This window comes from Colletotrichum chrysophilum, assembly GCF_026319265.1.
Source record: "Colletotrichum chrysophilum strain AFK26 chromosome Unknown scaffold_216, whole genome shotgun sequence".
In the NCBI taxonomy this organism is placed as follows: Eukaryota; Fungi; Ascomycota; class Sordariomycetes; order Glomerellales; family Glomerellaceae; genus Colletotrichum; species Colletotrichum chrysophilum.
In genome coordinates this window covers 38,216-62,358 of record NW_026517503.1, presented here as the reverse complement: position 1 = coordinate 62,358, position 24,143 = coordinate 38,216, and the positions used below count along the sequence as shown (strand labels likewise).

At 55.1% G+C, this 24,143-nt stretch overlaps 6 protein-coding genes across 6 annotated transcripts; 3 read left to right on the top strand and 3 right to left on the bottom strand.

Moving 5' to 3' along the window:
- Window positions 1–2,871: 2,871 nt before the first annotated feature.
- On the top strand, window positions 2,872–4,277 carry COL26b_013274 (uncharacterized protein; the record flags this gene model as incomplete). Its single annotated transcript, XM_053185895.1, has 2 exons — window positions 2,872–3,890; window positions 3,962–4,277. The coding sequence occupies 2 exons, from the start codon at window positions 2,872–2,874 to the stop codon at window positions 4,275–4,277; spliced, it is 1,335 nt and encodes a 444-aa protein (XP_053030168.1).
- Window positions 4,278–6,326: 2,049 nt separating this feature from the next.
- Window positions 6,327–6,986, bottom strand: COL26b_013273 (uncharacterized protein; the record flags this gene model as incomplete). Its single annotated transcript, XM_053185894.1, has 2 exons — window positions 6,327–6,384; window positions 6,640–6,986. 2 exons carry the CDS (start codon window positions 6,984–6,986, stop codon window positions 6,327–6,329), a joined length of 405 nt encoding a protein of 134 aa, XP_053030167.1.
- A 1,742-nt stretch (window positions 6,987–8,728) lies between these two features.
- On the bottom strand, window positions 8,729–9,507 carry COL26b_013272 (uncharacterized protein; the record flags this gene model as incomplete). Its single annotated transcript, XM_053185893.1, has 2 exons — window positions 8,729–9,252; window positions 9,321–9,507. The coding sequence occupies 2 exons, from the start codon at window positions 9,505–9,507 to the stop codon at window positions 8,729–8,731; spliced, it is 711 nt and encodes a 236-aa protein (XP_053030166.1).
- A 3,492-nt stretch (window positions 9,508–12,999) lies between these two features.
- On the top strand, window positions 13,000–13,737 carry COL26b_013271 (uncharacterized protein; the record flags this gene model as incomplete). The annotated part of the gene is made up of 1 exon (XM_053185892.1): window positions 13,000–13,737. One exon carries the CDS (start codon window positions 13,000–13,002, stop codon window positions 13,735–13,737), a length of 738 nt encoding a protein of 245 aa, XP_053030165.1.
- A 6,366-nt stretch (window positions 13,738–20,103) lies between these two features.
- Window positions 20,104–21,678, bottom strand: COL26b_013270 (uncharacterized protein; the record flags this gene model as incomplete). Its single annotated transcript, XM_053185891.1, has 1 exon — window positions 20,104–21,678. The coding sequence occupies one exon, from the start codon at window positions 21,676–21,678 to the stop codon at window positions 20,104–20,106; it is 1,575 nt and encodes a 524-aa protein (XP_053030164.1).
- A 1,083-nt stretch (window positions 21,679–22,761) lies between these two features.
- On the top strand, window positions 22,762–23,913 carry COL26b_013269 (uncharacterized protein; the record flags this gene model as incomplete). Its single annotated transcript, XM_053185890.1, has 2 exons — window positions 22,762–23,350; window positions 23,474–23,913. The coding sequence occupies 2 exons, from the start codon at window positions 22,762–22,764 to the stop codon at window positions 23,911–23,913; spliced, it is 1,029 nt and encodes a 342-aa protein (XP_053030163.1).
- Window positions 23,914–24,143: the final 230 nt, after the last annotated feature.

The following is a 24,143-nucleotide window of genomic DNA, read 5'->3' as shown; positions in this document are numbered from 1 at the left end:
GCTCTTTTGCCCTCAGTCACCCCTGCTTCTCATCCTTTCCCTCGATCCCTGCTGTACCTCTTAGATTATTCTAAGCTAAGAAAGGACAGAATACTATAGGGACAACGCCACCAAACTTCTTCTCAGCAGCCCATTTTCTTCTAAGAGACTGCACAACCCAAGGTATAGAAAGAGTAGAAGTTATAGATAAAGCACAATTTGGTCAGGCTTACATTCATGCTTTCGTCTTTATATCTCTTGTGGTTGGCTAGAAAATCGATGCATAAGTGTTTGGGCGTTTTCAGGGGGTTTCTTCGCCTTAAGTGGAGTACCCAGCACGATTGATGAGTTTTCTCCCTTGCCCCGTTGCAGTATGTATCATGTAGTATACGACAAAAAATCTCTTAGTACCACAGTAGTACTACAACGTGTAGTATTGTAGTATACTACACACGTGTAGTAGTAATGCTACGTTGTATCTATCAATACTCTGCTGCCTTTATACGCATAATATAATAGATATAAACAACTCAACTCATACGCCCATCTACCTCGGAGGGTCAACTATTCCTGTATTTCACAGTAAGTCTTAAATCCACCAGTGTATACCTTATAGCGCCGTCCCTGAATTTCTTTCGTTTAGCAGTTCAGGCTTAGTATTAACTCGGTTTAGTCTCACTTTCACCCTAGTCTGGTTCCTGCCTTGATTTAGTATAAAGTAAACTAGGACTAAGTTAAGCGGCGGTTCTAACTGGACTGAAACTAAATTCAATCCTCTACCCTACATAGCCCCCTGTACAGTCGGAATTCCCCATGCAGCTGACCCGCTACTTAGGGGCAGCATGCGTCTATGATACACAGGCCTAGTCCACCTCTTATGCAGGGATCACTCGGCCCAAGCTCTTGGAGCTGGGTGCCTAGGTAGTCCCTGAGTGTCGTCGGTTTTAGCCGTCCGAAGGAACGACTTGTGGATGCTGGGGAGGTTTCGTCAGACAGCGTGCTGCCTGCACAACGTTAATGCGCCAAGCCTCATCCCAACCTACTCATACTATAGCAGCAGCAGGTTGCGTTGTGTGGTGGTCGTACATAGGCACGTAACGTGGTAAGTTCAGGGCGTCCGCGGCGGCAACATCCAAACCGTTTCCAACAACAGCCTCACGACCAACAAGGATTATATGGGCCGAGAAAAACAACGGACGCCTATCTGAAACGTTTGTGGGGCCGAGAATCCCCAGGCGGCGTTATCCATGCTGGGGCAATCCATGCCCGGGTCCCAATTGCGCCCAGCCCGCCTAGAGCCTAAACAGTGGATAGGTATACCGTTCGCTCCGGGCTGTAGGTCCAGCCGGGCCGCTCGGGGCAGTGACAGCTAATCAGAGTGTACCCGTACGAATACGACCTTGAGTATTCAGGACGGATCGAACCGACATGGTTATCCGGGATCCACACGGCTACGCCACTGCCTGCGTGCGGCTAGCCACAGCACCAGCCCCCGACTCTCAAAGCGATCCACACCACCCACGCCCATACTGTGTGCACGCTGACCCGAAGAACAATGAATTCAAATCGGGCGCCAGAGGTCCAGAAAAAAATCGAATACATGCGCGGAGTCATTCGGGGGGTTCCAGGTGGGTAAAGATAGGACTTTTGAACAGCTGGGGCTGGTCTAAGGTTAGGGTTAAAGGGTTGGAAGGTAGGGGATGTGATTGATATCTGTGGTGTGGGAGCCATAATTATGGGATACCTTTGCTTGATGCCCTGTTCACCCCATAGCGCCGACTCAACCTGCTGATATACACATGATGGCATGCAGGATAGAGGAATGGGACTTGGTGCTGCCAAGGAACCCCTGTAATGTCGCCCGCGCCGCAGATTTCCCGCATCGTTGGGCAATCTCAGTCTTTCGGGTAAATGCTCGCTGGATGCCGCCACGAGCTCATCTCTTGTATGGGGTCGCAGGTTCAGCTGACCGCAGGTTATTGTACAGGAGGACGGGCCTTCCGGAGCCATGAGTTGCTGCCAGCCACGCAGAAAGCCAGCTTGACTACGTACCAGTCCAGATATAGCTCTTTATGTACAATGGAGGCTATTTCCCATGTCGCTTGGCGGGGACCGCCGGTAGGGGACGGCTCCCGTGGGGCATCACCACACCTCACACGCTAGAAGCACCTTCGCGCAACATAAGGCGCGCGGCGGGCCTTTGGCGATCAGATTTAGCGGTGGAAATGACCCCCAATTTCCTTCATCACAGTCGCAATCATCAGCATCAGCATCAGCATCAGCACCAGCATCAGCACCAGCATCAGCACCAGCATCAGCACCAGCATCAGCACCAGCATCAGTACCAGCATCAGCACCAGCATCAGCACCAGCAAACACATACAGGAGCAAAGCAGACCATTCTGTTGTCATTACCTTATTGTCCTACCTCAAATACTGTGTCTGGTGGGAAGCCCATTTAGACTGGGCTCCCCTCATCCTCTCGCGGGCTCGCTCTCCCTTCCGGGGCCTTGTTTCCCTAGTCGTGCCTCTCCGTCAGCTGAAAGGTATGTGGTGATCTGATCCTGTGATGGAGGATATCTCGATCGCATCTGACATATTCAAGCAGGACCGCGCGGTCGCGAGGCTCCTCGTCATCGCCTTCTTCAAACGCGGTTGCCCAACCGCCGAGACCGTCCGGACCAGACTATCTTCTCATGTGCACATTGCCCCATCACTGACGAGAAGCAAGTTTAGGTGCAGGGAGACCGGGCTAGGCCTCCGCGGTTTGCTGGACGGCAACCGGCCCACTGGCCGGACCGACATACACAGCTCACGTTCGGCCACTGCTACCTCATCTCAACAATAGTTAACCTATTGCTGATGTTCGACGTCAACCGCGGGACCGCCGACATGGCAACGCAGAGCCGCCTCGTCCCCGAATCTCGGGAGCAGAACGAACGCAAGTCACTCGAGCAGGAGCGGAACGCTTGGTTCGCCACCTTGGACAGCAACAGGCTGCAGTTCAAGGAGGCAAGAGAACGTATTAGGGCCGCCTGCGATCGCGCGCAGCAGAACGTTCGAATCGAGCTGGCAAACCAGGCCCGACTCATCAGCTGTCAGATCTTGCCCTCGGATGTCGTCGAACTCCTATGTCGTTATCAAGATGAGATCCGACACGGGCGCCTCGAACAGATCCAACTGGATCGAGACCGGTCATTGGAGACTGTTAATTGGCAGGAGAAAGAGGTGTTCTTACACCACCACCGGCGATTCCCATTATCGAGCAAGATCATGCCGATACTGGGCTTGGGGTCGGGCGAAGGCACGCCGGAACGAGAACCTCCCGCCCGAGCGACAGGTCGGGCGAGCGACCTTCAGCCTAGAGGAGGGTCCGATGTTGTCGCATCCCACGATCCCGTCACGCCCCGCGGACACTCGCTTCCTCCCGCGGTTGGAGGGCTGACTGCGAGACCGCCGCCCGCAGTATGTCCAACCCCGCCGGAGGACGGGGCTCAGCGCCCCCCGGACGGTCCGCTGGGGACATCTGCTGCAACCTCGAGAGCCTCCCACGAAGGCGCACCCGGTTGCGTTGTAGTGCTGCCATCTCCGCAGGTCCAGCAGGTCCAGCAGGCCTGCCGGAGTACCGGCCGTGACAGACGCCACTTCGCGTGTCCAGGCTATGAGACGGGCTCAACCAGCCTCGTTGGGAGCACACCAAAGGCGCCAGAAGGGCTGGCTCCGCAGTGCGGGAGGAGTGCGGCGAAGCGCAGGCAGCCCTCAGCCGCGAATGTCGCGCCGAAGCGCCCGCGACTCACCACCGCTCAAAAGGCCGAGGCTCGAACGACCACCATCGACGAGGTTCGCCGCCATAATGCCGCCGGGGCCAAGAGCATGATCATCAAGTTTAATGGACTCTACTACATCATCAGGTACGTTCCCTCCAAGCTAGCGGCCGATGAGGCGGGACCAGGTCCGAGGGGGGAATATTGACGCGTGATAGTTGTGACGAACACGGCATTCGCTTCAGACAGCATGCCCTCGCCGAGGCTGCAAAGCATCTACAAGGGGCTTGCCACGGATATCCCAGGGTCACGGACAGGCTCATTGTCCAGAGTTTTGGTGTTCGTGTCGTCGACTGCAACGATGCCCTTGCGTTGATGAACAACGCCTGCGTAACAGAAGTTCCCGCCAGCGGATATAAGCAGACCAGCCGGGCCAGAGGCTACGCCCGTGGCCGGAAATTTGTCCAGTACATGCCCAGGGCCATATCAGGCCCCCACTCCCGGCGGGCTGCAGAAGAAGAGGAGTCTCTATAGGGCCGTCGGCCTCTACTAGTTTGCACTTTGGCGCCGCGCCTCCAGTAGCTCGTTGATTGGCCTGCGGTGGAAGCAACCGGGCAAGCGGCAAGGTGTCATATTTCCATCCAATCCGGAGCCCGCGTCACTATCCCACTTAATAGGGATGTATGACCGTCGTGGTTTGAGTCGGTCCAGGGTCGGCCCCTATGGATCTGAATCGCGGATGTGAACTTGTCCTTGAAATGGAACGTCCTTGTCGAGCAAAGATCCCGCAGCGTCGAAGTCGCAGTCCAGACGATCGCAGAAGCTGTGAAACTTCTCAGCCCCTGGGATACATGTCCAGCGGCCGCCACCAAACAAGGAATCGCCTCCTCCGCCAAACCCACACATAGGAGCAGACGTCAGGTCTTAGAGGGAACGAGGTAGTCAAAGTAACGACGTGTACTGCTTAGTAACTCCAAGCGTCTTTAAATAAAACACCCGCGAAATCCAGGGTTAATTATCAATTTCTAAGCAGACGCCCTTATAGCGGCGGGGCACCATAGGTACCAAAGTAGCCGGGTGCTCTCCTACCCACAACCGTGAGATGACTAGAGGTACCAAGAGAGCTGTGGTTCGTAGCCTATTCAACACACACGTCGTCCGCAATGGATGGACTATCGCTGCCGCGCTAGTCCTATGACGACTATGCCTTCGCTCTCCGTAGCCTCCAGCTGGGCATGTAAACAGCTAAGCTTACTTTTACGTTTTTGTAAATACAGACTCACGCCTTAAGGCATTAAGCTCGCTTCTATCGAACCTTGGCTTTGTGTTGGGTCAGTTCCACCTTAGGCCTAGTCCCTAAGATATCTATCTGGTCAAAGGCCTATCCTGGAGAGAATATGATGCCGCATCGGCACCAGAGGGCGCAGCTTACATGTACGTCTCATGATTCCGACATTGAGACAGAATATACCTATGACGATCATCGCGATGAATGAAGCGATTGAAGATACAACGAGGGTTTTGCTCATGATACCTATGAAGGGGCTAGTTTCCGTCAAAGAATCTGAGACGGGAACAACACAAAAGAAAAATAAGAGGAAAGGGGGAAAAGAAGGAAACAGGGAGGAAGAGTGGGCTACCTAGGTGGCGCTATGAACTTATATAATTGGGCAGCATCGTCCGCGAGGCGGTCGCTTGCCTGCACACTATCCGCAGCAGTCTCCGTTCTACAGCTCATTGCATCGTTGTCGATTCAATGTTTCCTGGTAGCCAGCTCCGATCCAGCCGCACGCTTTGCTGCCTTCAGGTCTCTTTTGAACCCCAACCCCAACCCCAATCACACGCACCCTCATCTAGCTCACAGAACGGGAGGATAGGTGTTTTCCTACGCCGCTGGCTCGTTTTCCTCGTATTATCTGATACTCAGTTTTCGAATCAAGGCTTTATAAAGTCTCGGTCTGCGGATTTATACCGGACCAGCTATCGCACTTTTACAACAGATCTAGTGTATACCCGACCCCGTATCATCGTAGGCTATTAGTTCAGTCCAAGAGCCGGAAGGCCTTCTGACCTATACACCACCACCGCCGATCTTATGACCTCTATATCCACACGGCTTACCCCCTCGTCTCGTCTACAAGCAGTAGTGCACTTAACCAGTTACAGCCTCCTCTAGTCCAACATCATACTGGGTTAATAGGTCCATCCGCACGGGACTGCTAGTTTGGCCGTGTAGGTGGTTGTCTAGCCCGGGTCGGCCGGGATGGCTGCCCCACTCTAGTCGGCGGCCTGCTGCCCTGGGTAGGGCGCGGACGGGTAGGGGGGACTATGCTGATCTGCTTCTTCGTGAATGCAGGGAATGGCCTCGGTAGGCCCAAGTTCGCATTCCTCCCCGGCTTCCGCGGCACGGTAATGCCTTCGTCCGCCATGAACTGCTTGCATCCCCAAGTGAGCAGACCCTTGTCATTGACAGATTCACCACCACCACAGGCGTTTTGTGCTGTGTCACAATCTCATCAGCACCATATCGACTACACTACCCACCACTGAGACAGGTGCAATACTTACGTCCTAGGGAGCCACTTAGGCCTGCTTTTCCAAAGGCCACAATGCGTGTAGCTGGGGGCCGCCTCCGCGCCTCCTGCGACACCTCATCGTCCATGTTATACTAGAACGGCGTGTTAGTGGTAGACATCTGGCGGCAGACCCACCGTTTGATGTAGTGAGGCTGGCATGCAGCAGGATGCAACTTGCCTGATGAACAGTAAAGACTTCTGCACAGCTCGCCCGCGTCTGGTGCTCTTTGTCGACAGGGACTTTCTTAGAATCTTGCAGCCGTGCCTGGCATCGCTCAAGAGCAACCCGGACTTGGGGTTTGGAATGCGAATTGGCGAACTTGTTATACACGAACCAGCCACCCTTTAAGCTTGAGGACAGGTAGATGTCGTTCCCGACAGCCATAGCTGCCATCATGCTGGGCTGAAGTTTCTGATCGATACCGTCGGCCCGGAACTTGGACTGCATTTGCGTGTGGGCCAGACCGGCAAGCCCGTAGAGCTGGTCATCCGTGAAGAGGGTGGCAGTGTTTGCTGTGAACGTGAGTTTAGACGAGTAGATAACGCGCTGGGCGTTCTCGTAGGCGCTTTTGTCGAGCCTAATGCCGAGGTCCTGGGCCAGGACGCTTGTAACTATGGTGAACAGCACAAGCAGGCCCGAGAAGCTGGCTGTCCAGCCGTGGAGCATGGTAGACCGCATCGAAGTTTCGATCAAGGGGGGGGGGGGGGGGCGAAAAGAGGAATGAGGTGGTTAGAGGGTTAGGGTTGACAGACGCCCCGGTTCCCAGTACCTATTATGGTCAGAGGTAAACAGTTAATCTGTGTGAGGAGCAATACACTGTAAGGCTGGTGGACGTCAACAGCAGATAGCGGTGATCGAATAATACTTATAGCCGGATGAGGCCCCCATGCGAGATCCTAATAATAAGATGGCCTCCTGGCAAATCCCCCCACAGGCGATATAACTGACAACATCCTGCCTTACCTGATTACTTAGAAGGATCCCCTGCGAGGGCTTCTCCGAGCCGTGCAAGGTGATTTCGGGTGGTTCAGACGGATTGAAAGAGAGTGAAAGCTGCAACGGGCCGCAAGCCTGGTCTGCTTTGCGCTGCAAGCAATTTGATATGTCCCTCCGGGCCAGGTGGAGGACTCCCAGACGGCAACACCGAAATATCGGGGAAGGATATCAGAGTCACGGGCGATGAGTCTGTAGTCAACGGTTTCCTGGACCCTACGTGTCGGGAACCCCGAATTCAGGGCGCAAGTGCGCATTTATATTCGATTAGGCCAATGGTGGGCTAATTACTAAGAGGTGACAAGCTCGGACGTCAACCAGTACCAGCATCGCAACGGTCTTAACTTCGTTGAAGCCGGAGACCTGCTATACGCTAGATGCAGCGCAGCATGATCCAAAGGGTCCCGCTCGGCAGAGGCAACACATGGGAGGAAGAAAAATCTAATTAGATGCGGAGGTGGATTTGGGGGGGGGGGGGGGGGGTAAAAGTTGGGCGGGCCTAGTGCAATCCTATCCGGTGCCTTCGGGAACCCCGTGGCCGGGGCCTCGATCGGAGACTCGACACCGCCGGTGCCCCAGCATTTGTTTCCGCGCCGGCCGGAAGGGGCTAGGCTCCAGATTCTCTACAGACACCGAAGTTGAACCATGATAACTAACCCCATATGCCCCAGAGGTCACGATAGCTGCTAAGGCTGCGACTCCATTCGTATCGTGGCACAAGTGAAGCAGTCGACTCGCCCCTCAACTCCGACTGCTGAACCCGTACAAATAGCCCATAACCGCACAATGACCCGCCACGAAAACATGCCTTAACATGATATGAGCGCTGAGGCCGCCTCACGATCTCTGTTCACGACCCGTGTAGTGAAACCTAACCCGCCTATATGATGAGTGATGCATTTAGCCAGGAGATATTGATCCGCTTCACAGCATACCTCAGGCTTTATGTTAACACCTTTCAGAGGTCGTGGATGGCTTGGGAGCCGGAACGAAATCAGGAGAAAGGAGAGACAGAGGACGGGTAGCAGACGATAGATGAGAGAGACGAAGGGAGGTTAATCAAAGCTGTCACTACGCTGGTCATACTGGCCAATGGCCGCTTATTTTGCCCCTGGTGATCCTTTTTTTCATCCAAAAATATATTACCTGATCCTATTCCTTCCCAAACCCCAAAAGCGATTGCCAGCTATACAAAAGCCGCACGGAAGAAAATAATGCTCTACGTCGGGTTCTATCCCCCCATGACCATCCACATTTTCTCGCGCCACAAGGAAACACACATCTGACTTTCAAACTGAGGCCACGCACTAGATTCCACAAGAGTCGGCTCGACAATTCCAACAATGCTTTTAGACGCCCCTTTACGATCACTACCTTTATGGAGCGAGCGCCCTTTGATTGATTCGCTCTGGGCTTCACCGGGTAGGCTTCGTTTGGCGGCTGCCTTGGCCACCAGCCGGTCTGCTCGGGCCACCTCGCTCCAGTGGCTTGAATGTCGATCGATAATTCTTGGAGTCGTCCGCGGAGACGGAGGTATGGAGAGCCATCCGCATGTCCGCCTTCTTCTTGGGGTTGCTGGCCGGCTTCTGCATCTCCTTGCGCGCGTCGTTGAGCTTGAACGCTTTCGGGGGCTGGGGCCGAGGCTCTGTCGGCTTGACATGCTTCGTCACGCTGCCTTTGTACCAGTACACCGACCCATGATTGCTGCGCCCAAGAGGGACTAGAGACTTGACGTCAATAACGAGGCCGCCCTCCTCCTTCGCCTCCCGCACCACACAATCAGCGAGCGTGGTGTCGTGGCGTGAGTCGTAGCCTCCCCGAGGCAGGATGTAGCCGACCTGGTCGAAGTTGCCATTCGCCGGAATCATCCAAACGTTGCCGTCTTTGTCGTAAGGGACAACACCGCAACGCACGCGATCTTTAGAGCCCTTAAGGGTCACTGGGGCATTAGTTAATTACGAACTGCTGGCTTTGATCTGAAGAGTGAGGCGCGCAGTTATCACTGACCTGAACCGTCTTTGCCTCCGGTCTTGACCGTATCAGAGGGGAGGCGCCAAGCATCGACGCCCTTCATACCCTGCCACACGTCCTTGTCTCCCGGCAGGAGGTCTTTCCCATTCTGTGCTGTGACAGCGTGGATGGCGAACGCACCCCAAAGTGCAACAGACCACACGTTAGAAACGGAATACTGCATCTTTTTTGGTGGCCAGATAGCGGTCTATCTCGTATTTTGTTTGTTTGTTTATCTCTCTCTCTCCGTATGAGAGTATGTATGTGTGCGTGTGCGTGCGTGTGTGTGTGTGTGTGTGTGTGAGAGAGAGAGAGAGATGACTTCCACCGGTGTTGGTCGGCTCGTCCAAGTTGAAATATTACAACAGGCAGTCTCGGAGCAAGTAGAGTAGTAGTAAAGAAACCGACTGAGAAAGTTAGAATCAGCGATAGAGCTGACAGCTTGTATACCATAACCCACCACGGCCCCCTCCCTGCTGTTCTCGGCCAAGCCTTCTTCGGGGTGCCCGTCTACGCTCATGAACCCTTGGTCATTCGGCATTGCCGTCGACTGTTGATGACACTGCTAGCCATTATGTCTATTATGGAATCGCGTTACGAGTGTAAGGACCAGGTGGGGACTCTGGCCATCGATTCCTGCGTTCCATCCCCTTTCTGAAGTAAAACTTCATGGGGCGTAACGTGCACGAACGGTCGCTCCGAGTCCTGATGATTTTGACCGGACGGGCGGAACGGCCTTGGCCGGAGCCAGAACCGGAAAACGGGGCTTTGTTAGTCTGGCAAGAACCCGGAAGAGAACTCTCCTAATGAGGAGTTAGGCAAAGCTTCTACAGGATCGACCCGGCGGGAATTGGGTACCAGAGGCCGGCTCCCACGAACAGAACAGCGGGCCCAGATGGCAAGGGCGGTGATGACCAGAATACGACGCAGCTATGCATCCCCAATCCCATCTTTATTGCTGCTCTAGAAAGGGTTCACGCCATTCTCAGCAGCCTTGTTGCTTGTCGCATCTCACGCTTACTAAGTAGAGGCCCCTCACGTTACATTCAAGGTTTAGGTCTTTTACTGACGTCTAATAGTCTGTGGATTAATTACTGCCAGTCACAGCTTTTGTAGGTTTGTTTCCGCCCGAATTTTGCGAGAGGAAACGCCCAATAGACGGAGGCGCCCTGCGGTTTTGTTGTCTGTGTCTACAAACTTGTCCTTCCCTCCTGCTCGAAGAGTCGGCGTGTGTATACGTTGGTCTAAAGACCCCGAATAGTGGCGGTTCGTGTAGAAACCACATCTTCGTCGTCAGTTGCGTGTTTATGTTCTCACAAGGAGTACAAAGAGAGGACAGTACCCGCACTATCCCGTTAACTGCTGAATAACGCCAGTATATGAGGGGGGAGTAGTAGCAAACCGGCTGTTGGTCCGAAAGATCGACAGTCCTTTTTCAGCGAGTTACATACGTCGGTCAGTGGGCGTTTGGAGAAGTTTAATGGACTTGGCGTCACTCAGTAGTTGATTGGATAGTTACAGCCTTCTGCGTCAAGTAGACGGATGTCTCGAACGCCCCAAACGCCACAGAGAGAGAGAGAGAGAGAGAGAGAGAGAGAGAGAGGAGGGGCAAAGGAGAGAGAAAAAAAACAAAACAAAAGCGCCATTAGTCTGATAGATGCCATCCCTCCTCAAGTAGTCGCTCAGCAACGCCCACGAACTTCATTCGGAGGTGCTTTGCAATACAGCCCTTGCCCGTCGGCGCACTTGAAGCCGGTATCGGCAACCTCACGGCAGGCAGCCTCCCACTCTTTCCCTGCGATCTGGTCGCTGTCGGTAGACTTCACACACTGGTGGATGCGTTAGGGCTGTTGTCCAATCGGGTCGCCAGAGATGATCATACCTGTCCAGAGGAGGCATCGTACTCGCCCTTGCCCCACTGGTGCTGCTTTGAGGCGTATAGTTCGCATGCCTTCGCGGTGATACGTAGGTTGGGACCGCCGCCGTTGTGACACGCGCAGCTATCGTGAAGGTTGGCAGAACATTGGGGACGTTAGTTAAGACAATCTAGGTGGAATGGCTAGAGATTCTTGGGACTTACGCGATAGATAGGAGGGCTAGGCCGACGGCTGCCTGCAAGAAACATAGCTGCATCATTACACGGAGAGTTTCGATGCTCCGCTACTACGTTGCACAGTGGGAAACAACAAGGAGAACCTGGTCGTCTGTGTAGGATGATGGAGAACGCTATGCCCGGCGGATAGGCTACATGTAGCAGCAGTAAAGAAGTGAAGAGGCACCTGTGACAAGTGTGAGTAGGAGGAGGGCTAGCGGGATCCTCGATCATGACAGTATGAGGTGACCCATCTAGTCTTATATTCACAGCCCGGTAGTAGGGGATGGTTCTTCCGGCAGCTAGCACAGTGGCGTGTTAAATCACCAAGCGATATGCATCCAGCTTCAGCTGGCTCGTGGTGTATGCCCACTGTATCCACTAGACGTACCAGCCACGGGGCCGCTGGGAGAATGTCGCTTCTTTACTAGATGGCCGGAGTCGCCGCCGGACATAGCGAAGCTCAATCGCGTCTTCCTATGTCCGTCTTTGGTGTCGCGGACTATTCACTCCCGTCCGTCACTAAACCTGGATGGCTTGTTTCTCGGTCCACCACATCCGAGGGCGTATACCCATCGAATTACAACCCTACATATCGCCGTCTTGCCTATCGTCTAGGTTCGAGATGCGACGTCGAGAAGCTATAGCCTTGAAGGTTATCGGCAGTGTGGCCCCTGGGTCCACAGCCGGTGGATGGCACTCGTTAGGGCAAGTTAATTATTACACTAGTGTTCGGGCGGAGTGCCCCTGTCACCGGGCAGAATTTCTACACATTCTTTTGCAGAAACCCCGGCTTATTTTCCCGTAGAATCTCAGTCGTGATTTTTGCAGCCGCCGGCCAGGTCCTTCGCAGGGCATCGGCAGGCCCGAAAGTCATCCAGATTACGTCCGGCAGCCCGCGATGGCCATCATGCGCGTGGTGGCTGTCGTTCCCAACAGTCCTCGTGCCAGGCTTCGTCTACCCGTTCCCATTTTTCTTTTTATTTTTTTTTCATAACTTTTATCCTTTATCTTGCCCCTGCTGAAGCAGAAAGGATGAAGAGAAAGAAGCAAAGAACAGAAAAGGAGAAGGGAAAAGGGACAAGGGACAAGGGAAAGGAAAAATCATCTTGAACCTTCCCTGCCAGAAGGCTTCCTTTGCTGGAAATGGTTCGTTCGCCGGGTTCAAGGAAATCCGTCGTCGGGTCGTACGAACCCTGGTGAGGCCCCTCTGGCTCGCGAGCCTCGTTAAGTCGCCCGGCCGCCGCCGCCGCTATTCTGGACCTGGGTGCCGTCTGTGCCCCGGCATGAGATCTTCTACGTAGTACCTTACTGCAGCAGCCAGTCCATACTGGTGCTAAACAGGTCTTATTACACTACCTTAGGCGTCGATGGAGTAAACGATGCCAGCAGGACAACGTCCGAAAGTATATATGGACGGCCGCGGCCGTCCAGTCCCTTTTCGGGAACATCTCGCCTCCTCACCACTCTGCGCCCTGCGCTGTACGCTCGTTTCCCTCATCTAGCCCACGACTAGCTGGCATCTTCTCGCCCCCATCACTCTCCATCATCCACCCATCAACACACTAGGCGTTCGTTGTCAACATGTCATCCAAGATGAGACGGTCGTTCTTTATTGCTATATTCAGCCTACTCAGTGCTGCTGCTGCTGCTGCTGTTGCTGTTTCCCAGCCAGCCCCTTACCCTCTGCGTTTCGACGACGTCGTCGCCGTGAACGAGGACGGTTCCCACAGAATTCTCAAGACGGCAGAGTACGACGCTCTACTGGCGCGTGTTGCGCCCAAAACCGTCCAGGCAACCGTGCCGTCTACTGAGGGGGGTGGCCTCGCCCGTCGTGACTGCGGAAGGAGCACGGAGGTCCAGGTTGAGTCCGACGAGGAGTTCCTCAACTGGGATGTCGCCATCTCGCCCATATTGAGCTCCCATGGTGGTACTGCCACCGTCTCCGTCGCCAAAGGCTACTCCGTCGGGAATTCGGTCAGCCTTAGCTCGACCGCCAACGCTGCCTTCGCAAAGGTGGCCCTAAGCATATCTCTGTCAGTCAACTACGCCCAGCGGTGGACTACTTCCGACAGCCAGACTCTCAGCTTCACCGTCCCCGAAGGCCAGCATGGGCTCGTTGTGTCGCAGCCGCTCGTCCGCCGTGTCACCGGGCGTCTGCTCACCGGCTGCAGCCATCGCCCGACCAGTGCGTCGTTCACTTCCGACACCTACACCGACCAAAGCTTCGGCAATCTCGATTTCGTCAAAGGCATTATACGACTTTGCAACAGCACCGTCTACCCCGTCCCTTACTGTAACGGTCAGGGCTTCCACTACTAAGGTAGAGGGGACAGGCTGAGCCTGTAGCCGTCTTCAACCAACGATCGCGGCGGCAGTAGTCCGGTAGGTAGCAGGCGCAGGTGATAAGCGCAGGCGTGCTATAATCAAGTATTTCAGTCGGCCGACGAGAGAAACTTAATAATACCTTCAGCATTCGGAGAGGTTTAGAGGTGAATGATGTAAATATAATCCTCAGAAGGTTGGAGTCTGGAGGGTGATGTAACTAAAGACCAGGAATGATAACAAAGGGGAGGGGGGGAAGAAATAGAAGAAGAAATATAAGAAGAAACAGAAATAGAAATAAGAATGATGAAAAACCCGGATTCTTCTTGTCACGGACGCCGTGCTGTCGTTGATTGACGTTGGGCTATGAACGATGTGTCAGCCCTATAGAGGGCGTGTCGATTGCCCCCCACCTCCGGGCGACCGGCTCCAACCTTCGCAGCGGCGCGGACCAGGCGAAGAAGCCCTGTTACACTGAAGCCAAGCCGAAGTGTCCGGGCCATTAAAGAGACGGAGAAGCCAAAGATCGCTCTCAAGAGAAGAAACAGGAAGAAACCACAAGAGAAATTCATTACCCACAGTGCATTGATGTTGTAGACGGAATGAGCGTGGAGCGTTCGTGGCGTATCGTGGAGCCGGAGCGGGGGAGGGGCAAAGCCACAAAGGATGGGGTCGGCGCAGAGGGGGCAACTGCTATCAAACAAGACTAGCCGTCAGAACCCGCAACAGCGGAGAAGGAATGTGAAAGAAACGGACGAGGCGGCCCCAATAAGGAGGAAACAACCGTGAAGCATGTCGTGCTGAATCATAACACCCAATTGTTTCATAGGCCTTGCTCTGTTATACGCTTAGTTGCATTTCAAACCACTCTTCCCAAGGCTGTCACCACACTTATCTACTAGAATCAACATGGCGACGGACGGTATATGTCATGCCAGGACCGTCTCCCCATCGCTGGTCCACGTCTCAGGATCGGCCACCGCGGTGCTGTCGGCAGATTATCTGGGGATGCGTAGCGATTGTCGGTCCTTTATATCATCAGCCGCCCTGTGACATAGCTATCCTAGGCCCTCCACTTTAGACTATGCGACGTAAAGGCTGCTACAGTTAGTCCCCATGGGGTTCATAGCTGTAAAGGGTACGGCCGGGAATGACGATGATAAAGGGTCGATCACCGCCACAGCTTCCGCTCTGTCCCAGAGTTGTACGCCCCGACCCGCTTCTGCCAAGGATGTACTTCACACCTTACCTTGAAGAGGGGAAGCACCAATACTCCTAAGTTGCGGCCCCTTAGGCACTCGCCGTTTGATGAGGCTTTGCTAGCCTTTGGCAGGTCACAAGAAGCCGTGGAGCCTGCAACAGCAGTGTCGATCTCAGCTAGCTTGTATTTCTTCGGTTTCTTTCCCTTTTACTCGATTCAATGTCTTATAACTCCATTATGAAACCAAACTCCTTTCCTTCTAGGGATATGTTCTATAAACCTGATAAACATAGTGGGCCCAAACACACAAAACATGAGGTCGACAAAAAACGGCGCCCAAGAGCCTGAAGGAAGGCCTCGTGGCGGTAGCGCGGATCCCCATACCACTCCTCTCACTGTGGTTTCCCGATAACATTCTTCTTCCAGGTTCTATAGTCGACGACTGCGTTGTCGGGGAGCCGCTTCCATTTCTTTTTGCAATCGACCTATATATCTACGTTCCTATCGTTGACGAGGTCTGTTGGGATAAGCAGCTGCCTAGCCGCCTTCGCAAAGTTGACGGCGGGACCGTTGATTTTGTCAATCTTTAACATACGAAGGGCGCGAGTAAACACCTCGTCGTCAACCTTCACCTTGTTGACGGTTTGCTTAGCCGTCCACTTATACTGCTTATTGATATTCCACCAGGTGTTTTCCGGGATCCAGGCTTTGAGAACATTCTCGACGGCCTTCTTATTGGCGGTTACGTGACAATGCCTGAATGGAGAATCGCGGTTGAGGTTAAGTAGTCTAGTGGTGGTGTGACATGTACGTACCAATCACCGGGGTTCCCAACCCACTGCCCTGGCCCAGGTGTGTGAGGTAAACGCCCTTCCCGAATTGCGCGGCGCCACGTGTTAACCCAGGGTTACAAACAAGTCTATGCTCCCTTTTGTACGCCCTTGCTTGATCCTAATTTCTTCGTAAGTCTGCGGTATTATACTAGCGCCAGTCTTCCTGTTGGGGGGGAGGGAGAAAGGGGAAAAAAAGAAAGAAAAAAAAAAAAAAAAAAAAGGAATATATCAAAGTCGAAAGCAAGACAGGACGCTGTGGGTATAGAAACACTTTTGTCCCACATCTCGGATTGTCCGATAGACAGGGGGAACATCTATATAGGGTCGGGTCCTTGCTTGGCATCGAGGTACACCCAAGCACAGGTGTACAACTACTGGCTGGAAACATATGCGCCGCCCGTCTCTTCTCTTCTCCCTGACCACCCCTGCCCGAATGGGGAATCTCGACGAGCTTCATAGAGTCCGCCCCCAACCCTCGGCAAGTTACCTGGTCCAAGTTGCCTCGCCTGGCGACACATCGCAAAGACACAAGGTGCCAATGACTTGTGGAGGTGGAGGGCGTACAGCTTGGGATCAGCAACAGATATCCAGCAGCGTCTTACTACAGAGCTAGTCACAGAATCGTTTTGCAAAGGGGGGGGAGGAATGGCCAGGCTGAAGATGCCGGAGTCGCCGCTGTAACGCGAGATGGGTACTCCCATTACTAACGACCGTGAACCGTACCGGTCATAACGCGTCCGCTGCTCAACAGGCCCCAGCATCATCAATATGAGAGTCAATCTTCAATTACACAGGCTACCTGATAATTTTCCGCCCAGTCTATCTTATTAACCGACCAACCACCTCCATATCATCAAGTAGTTGAGACAATATCTATTCTATGGGTCTATCGGCATAGACGACGACAAAGGCTGGATGGTCGTCATGCGTAGCCAGGCGCGTTTGCGAAGGCGTCCGGGTGCAATTTGACGCAGAGGTCCGGGTTCTGGGTCGTCCAGCCATGTGAATGCATGAAGCCCAGCTGCAGGCTCATGATGTTCTAAGTGGCCAGCGAACAGCACTCTCCTTCGGTCTTCGCTCCAAGCTTTCATGGAGGCAGTACGTCACCGCGTTAGCGAAGCCGATGAACTGGCTCGAGCTCTGCAGAGCCGCTAGCAACAAACCATGCGATTCGACCCCAGACGCTTCCATCACTCTGTTCACAAGGGCGGGGATCCAGAGCAGGATATATAAGATGGGATACGAGTTGAGGAGCATCATGCGCTTGATGCGCCTCTCCAATCTCCGGGACTGCTCGTCGATCGAATGATGAGCCGTCGCCGCGGCGGTGAGGTTCGGCAGCATTACTTTATCACTCGCGCCGACGTCTCGGCCGGAGCTCGGTCGGGAGTCCGCCAAGTAATCATCTCCCCCTAGTCGAGAATTACGCGGCGATAGCATACGTCTGCTGCTACTGTCTGTTGTCAAACACCTCGTCACAGGAAACGCTGTGGCGTCCGTCGCCACCGGGGAAAGGTCGTATCCCAGGGGCTGTGTGGTCCGTGAAGGGTGTCGTCCACCCATAGCCGCGATTTGCGGCCGTGGCCAATTCACATCCAATCCACTCACCGTCGTCTGGCGTGCTGTCAATGGAGCAGCAGTGCTCGTCGAGCTTCCGGTCCAGCCCAAGGAATCCGGCGCCATTGCAGCGGGGCGAAGACGTTGGCCGAGGTACCACCAGACGTAAGCGTAGATGGAAACGGTAGCGAACATGATCCACAGACGCCAAACGTAGGTGAGGGCAAATCGGAGATCCGGCCGGTCCCACGTTATCCAGCACCAGTTCCCGCTGACGGGCCCCAGGACGCCGATCCCAGCCGCCGCGACGCTGGTAGCAATAGGGACGATCCACACGCAGAAGCAGATGGAGACCTTCTCGAGGGACGTCCCCTCCGCCATGGACGTTTTTTGTTTTACTACCAGAAGGGTGGCAATGGCGATGGCGAGGATGGAAAAATCAGACGCTTGCACCGATAGTTGACCAATCACGCTGTTCAGGACACATGCTGTTCCGCGTCGTAACCCTTGGTCTCTGATGTATATAATCCCCGAGACGGTGTTGTTGGCTGAGTTGATGAATTCTTTTTATTCGGAAGCTGTTAGCCCTCTCGTCCTCTCGGAACAATCTTGATGGGAACCACATTACCGGCCACCATGAGGTTGAGAATGAGGATGTGGCGCAAAGACCGGCGCTGGGTGCGGTGGAGACCGATGGAGACCAATGCGCCAAACGTTGTCAGGAACGAAAGACTGCTCCCCATCAACGTCAAAGATGCAACTAGTACGTTGAAAGTCATTGTCGGCTTGCGGCGCTACGATGCTGTGGCTCTTTCCTACACAGCTACCTCACGCAGAAGCGTTTACTTTGCTCTGTGTAACGTCGAATATATGACCAGCGAGAGACCATCTTCGCCGTACTGGCCCAGTTACACAATGACCGGGAACCGTCGCGGATTGGGGTCCATCCAACGTTCAATTGCGGGGCTATAACTAACCGGTAGTGCCATTCGAACCTTAACGAGGGCGCGTATCCACCAAACTCGGTCAAAGACGGAGAAAAAAAAAAAAAAAACGAGAAAAAAAAAACTCAGCAAAATCAGCGGTAGAAGAAGAGAGAAACAGAGGAAAAGGACAGGGGAAAGATTGGGGGCCTTCACGGCGCGGCGCGATCGAAGTTCGGGTGAATTAAACGCCATTTGGGCGATGGGATGGCATTGTCTGGGCACCAAATTTACGTTATAACCCTAGTCGTGATCTGCACGAAGTGGGGCCGATGTAGCCGCAGGTGAGGCAGTCGGCAAGGGACACTAGAAAGACAAGTGGTCAAGGTGGGGGAAGTGAGGTCTACTTTACCGGCCAAGATATTTTTTGTTCCCTGTCTCCTTCAGTTCCGGTCCCCGCGGCGGAACATTGTTCGTTAGAAGTCTTATGTCTGCAAATAAACAACCGGCTTCGGACAGCCCGCAGGCAAGCTGGACAACCGCGCGTTTTAGCTGCCAGGTCAGCGGCTACTGCCCGGGGCCTCGCGATCATCTGTACACTGTCTGCCGGTCTACCGGCCTGCCGTAAGAAAGTTGCGTCTCCCGTCCCTCGTTGAACTGTGGCATAAGCACTCGGTACGATGCTGGATCGAGAGACGGTTACCGCATCTATCGACCATCGTCTGACGATGATGGACACTGCTTGGCGGCTGGGAGATTGAGATTGAGATTAGCGTATGTATAAATTAGCTTAGCGATTCGCCGGGATACGACCGGCCTGCCGTCGCCCTCGGTCGACCCGGACAGCCGTCATTTGTCAACTAACGCCGTGGTCTTGGCGCAAGCCTAGCCGTGTTGCCTCGTCTTGGATTCGGATGCCTCATCCGAATACCTATTGATACGTACCATGGTAAACAGATTCCATGCGTGCCGCAACCGTCCTCAAGGCGCACATGCTCAAACGCGTATGGGCTAACACTGGGGGATTTTCTGCTTGTTCAACCCTCTAACAAAACCCCCCACTCGTCCCTTGACCTCGCAGAGAGCTAATTTTAGGTCAACACGACACTGACATCGCCAGTATCCACGCCTTGCCGCGGACGCGTCGCCGATTCCGTGAGCCACCTGGGCCACGGCTTCGAGAACAAAGACCGAGCGAGCTCGACGTCCGGCCGGCGATATAGCGCGACTAACGTCTTATTAGTAGGAACGTATGGAGCATGCTTGGAGACGAATGTCAGTGGAGAGATATCGTCTCCACCAACAGATACCGTTTCCCATGTCTACGTGACATTCACGACCTCCCTCCTCCCCCGCTCTGCTGTCAATTGGTGATCTACCTAGCCTCTAGTCATGTCCATTTGCCATTCTTCACCATCATGACTTATCCGTACGGGCTCTTCGCTCTCTTCCGGGTCTTGGCGCTTGCGAGCGAGCCACTGTTCCCGCGAGTGAAACAACCCCCAACCCCCTAGAGGTAGAGGGGGCCCCGTCCCAGTGGAAGGGGAAGCCGGGGACGGGAGACTAATGATACAGCAACAAACCTGCCTCAAGCTATACTGTTTCTACCTGACATATTCCCGAACGCCAACCGTGTTGGTTGGGAACAGCATTAGCCGATGTCCAGAGGGCAACAAGACCTTTACGGGAACGCTATCATTGTCTACTTCATTGACTACCTAGTACACTGCTACCAAACAGAGCATAAGATCCATCCATCCCATGGCCGTCCACTACATACTACACTTATTGCGGCGTGCCGGATTCTACTGAGGCTGCCTTGATACTGACGGGATTCCGCCTTGGTGCGCTAGGTCCTGGCAACCAAGCCCGCGCACATCCTCTCGACGAGCTCGAAGGTGTTGTCGAGGGCATTCGTATCGGCCAGGTTCTTCCGGAATGGTCTGATGCCGTCCGTGTAGTGCTTCCTGTTGGTCCTGATCTTGGAGAAGGCGTCTCGGATCTCCTTGACGGACACGTAGTCCGTTTTGGAGAGCGCAGCGTAGGGGATCTGCGGCAGGCCGATGCCGACGCCCATCCTCTCGAGCCGACGTGCGAAGTACGTCTGGTCGGCGGCGTAGTCCGTCGGCAGGATGATTTGGGGGACGCCGGCGGCGATGGCGTCCGTCATGGAGCCGACGCCGCCGTGGGTCAGTACCAGGGACATTTCCGGGAATAGCGTGGCCCACGACGTCTCGCCGACAAAGAGATGGAAGACGCGTCCGTTGTGGGTGACGCGCCGGAAGCTGGACTCGGATCGTTTGACGTTGTGCAGGATGATGAAGCTCCAGTCGGTAAGGGCGGCCAGCTCCTGCTTGGCGACCTCGAAGAATGCCGGGAAGGCGTGGTCCTTGTCGAAGGGGCGTTCCTTCATACCCATGCCCATGTAAAAGATGGGCCGCTTTCCCTGCTTGTCGATCCACGAGTACACCTCTCCCTGGCGGCCCGGTCTGGCCGTGCTGGAGCGACCGGACAGCCGGGGTAGCTTGCCGACCATGGCCGCCCCGACGGCGCTGGGGGATGAGCTGTCCCAGATCTCGGGCTGCTGTGCGTAGATGCGGATATGGTTAGGCTTGATGTCCTTCTTTGTGAGGGCGGTGGAGCGGATGCCGGGAAGGTAAAAGACCTGGAGCTCGACGAGGATCCGGTCCCGGGTGGGCGCCGTCAGCTGCTGGATCTGGCGGCGCTGGTCCGGTGTTGTAGCGGAGGGGGGGATGAAGTGGCTCGCGACGATGAGGTCGGGCGACCAACCATGGAGGATGGACGCCATTTTCTGCATAAACATGGCGACCGCCTGGTCGCGCCGGGGCGGGTTCGTCTTCGAGGCCCACTCTCGGTTGTCATTGGCGAACTTGGCCTTGAGACCTTCGGGGAAGAAGTCCCGGTAGCTGTCGCCGAGGACGATCGCGTGCTTAACGTCGAAGATGGCCGGTCTGTCGAGCATGCCCTGGAGCACCGACGAGAGCAGGGGGACGTCGCCGTTGCTCCCGCCATAGATGATGAAGAAGACCTCGATCTTCCCCTTGTTCCTGCCGCGAGCCTGGAGGCCCCTCTGCAGCTGAGTCTCAACGGCCTTCAAAGCCTGGGACGGGCCGGGGATCTTGCTGCCCGGGGCGCCGGCCAGGATCTCAATGACCTCTCTGACCTGAGAGTCCGCGGCGGTAGACGGGCGCTGGATACCCCGGGCGACCAACGCCTCAGCCGCGACACTGCTGTTCCAAGCATCCGTTTCCAAGCCCTCTGGTTCAACAGGTGCACCTCCTGGGACGGGGCTGGCGGCGGCGACAGCGGCAAGAGAGCTACCAGCGAAGAGGGCGAATATCAATAAGACACAAAGCGTGCGCAGCGGTCTGTACAGCCTCGCGGCGTCCCTATCGAGAGACATGATGTAAGGACGTAGGTGTTATCGCCTTGGTGATTGAAGACGATGGTGAGCAGAGTAACTGCGAGATAGAGAGAGAGGGAGAGGGAGGGAGAGAGATATAGAGAGAGAATAAAGGAGAGTAGAGGAGAGAAGGAGAGGAGGAGGGAGGGCGAAACAGAGAAGGAGAGAGAGGTGAAGGGGAGAGGTGAAGCTCTCGCACGGCGGCTGGCTACAAAGTTATCCGGATATCACGCGTGCGTTCGACTGATCAATGATATTCCTAAATATCTCGGCATCTCCAGAGCTAGGAGGAGCCTAGCTATAGAGTGAGGAGGAGATATTAACGCTGGACCAGACGGTCAGCCCGCCGTCTAAAACATCTCGACACCGCAGGACTTTCCGTATGCCGCTGTCTGCAGCTGAACGAACATTTACGTCCGAGTTCAATCCCGTTGACACCGGGGCCTAGGGTCTTGGCTCTCATGGGGGGGGTGGGGAGGGGAGGGGGCCGTGGTCGCCTTCAGCCGAGCTGGCAGCCGGTCCGCTGCGGGGAAGAGCCCTCCTCGAGTGCTCACTGGGGCTGCGCTCAGGACGAGGAAATCATCGCAACATGCGCATCGCAACATGCCTCCCACAGCATCCTCGTCGAAGAGGATGAGGGACACCAGCGTGTGTGGTGGCTCTCGATCGGATATTGCCGTCCGGGCAGCCGTACCGACGAAGTGGGCTCTCAGCCTTCGGAGACGCCGCCGTCAGCCTTTTGCTGAGATCCCCGACCGGACCCAGTCTCTAGGCCTGGTTATTGCTGTTGTCAAAGTGCCGAAAACACCAGAAAGCTCATTCGCCTGAGGGGGGGAACCGTGGAACTCCTAGCCCTCCGCGGAACACGGTGCGTTGCAAGCGTTGTTCTCTCACTACTTAACCCCTCCGGTCTGCGCAACGTCCTCGATCTCACTTCGAAGACCCCCGACACGTTGTGCTGCAGGTCCCTACATTGAAGGCGTCCCTTCCCCGCGAAATCCAACTTCACGCTCCTTTAGTCGTTTACAGGCTTCGCCTTGACCATCAATCCTTTTTCTATCGTTTCCCTCGCTCGTTTTCGTCATGCACTGGTCTCTTGCCACTCTAAGCTGTCTCCTGGCGGCGTCGGTCTCGGCCGCACCGCTCTCAACGCAGCATGTTCCAGGCCTCGCCGCCCCCGCCCTGCCGTCATCGGCAGGAGACCTCGCCCCCGGGCCGTCTCCCCAACGGGACGACCTCGGGGACGAGGACGACGCCGGGGCGCGCGTGCATCTTTCCACAGCTGGCTCGCTCGTTGGCAGAGACATTAAGAAGGGCTGGTTCAGTGCACAGGAGGCGGCAATGCTCCAGAAGGAGTCGGAATCCGACGTCAACTTCTTCCACCTCATGGACAGCCTTGACACCCTCACCCAGCTTCTAGACCGGAACAAGATTCCCTGGGCCGTCGCCGGCGGCCTTGCCTTGAAGATCCACGGCCAGCCCAGCCGTTATACCGGCGACATTGACATCGTCGTCCAGACAACAATGTCAAAGCTCAAGACAGCGCTGAGCAAGGACAAGAAGTTCATTCTCCCCGGCCCCGGATGGCCAAGCGATTCCCACCTGCGCGTCTACCACAACCAAGGGAGCTCGTCTAAGCCGAAGTATATTGAGGTTGACATGATCATCGCAGGTAAGCTTTACCTTACTGCCTCCTCGCCTTGCCTTGCCTTGCCTTGCCCCCCCCCCCTTCCCCCCCCTTCCCCCCAGGCCATGGGCTCGTTGATTGGTGGAGCGATATTGACGTACATCACAGGCACGCTCACGACACCCGAAAATCTCAGAGCCAACTCAAAGGATATCCAAAAGGAGACGAGGGCCAAGAAGGCGCTTAACATCCACGTGATGAGACTTGGAAAGATCTTCAAGTCCAAGGTCTACGCTTTAGCCGCAGACCATCGCAATAAGAACGACAAGGACATGAAGGATATTAGCTGGATCATTGAGAAGACCCCTGGGGCCCTCGTTAACGTCCAGCAGGACCTGACATACGATCTGCGGCAGCTGGTGATTATGCATCTCGTCCGCCTGAGGTCGCCCCTGGTCGCTAAGGCCAGAGAGCTCCTCGGAGTCGATAACGGCGCGCGTCTCCACGCGGTGCCACCCCCGCAGATCGTCGGTGTCCCGCCGAACCAGGAGCCGGGCTTCGTCAGCTGGCTGTTTGACGGCACCCCTGGCCACACCGTGTGGGGCTAGACGTAGTAAGGTAGGGCTGACGGTCATCGGACGGATGGCTGGCGGAAGTAATCTAATCGGGGAGTGTACCGAGGATGGCTTGTGTCTAGTTTCCTATTGTTGTAGCTGGCGTAGTGCACAAGCATGGACGAGGTTGCAGTCCACGGTTTGAATGTGCGCGGGACGGCCCGAGCGGTCTCGGTGGGGGCTGCAATGTAACGCACCTTGAGGAATTCAGTATACTTACACAC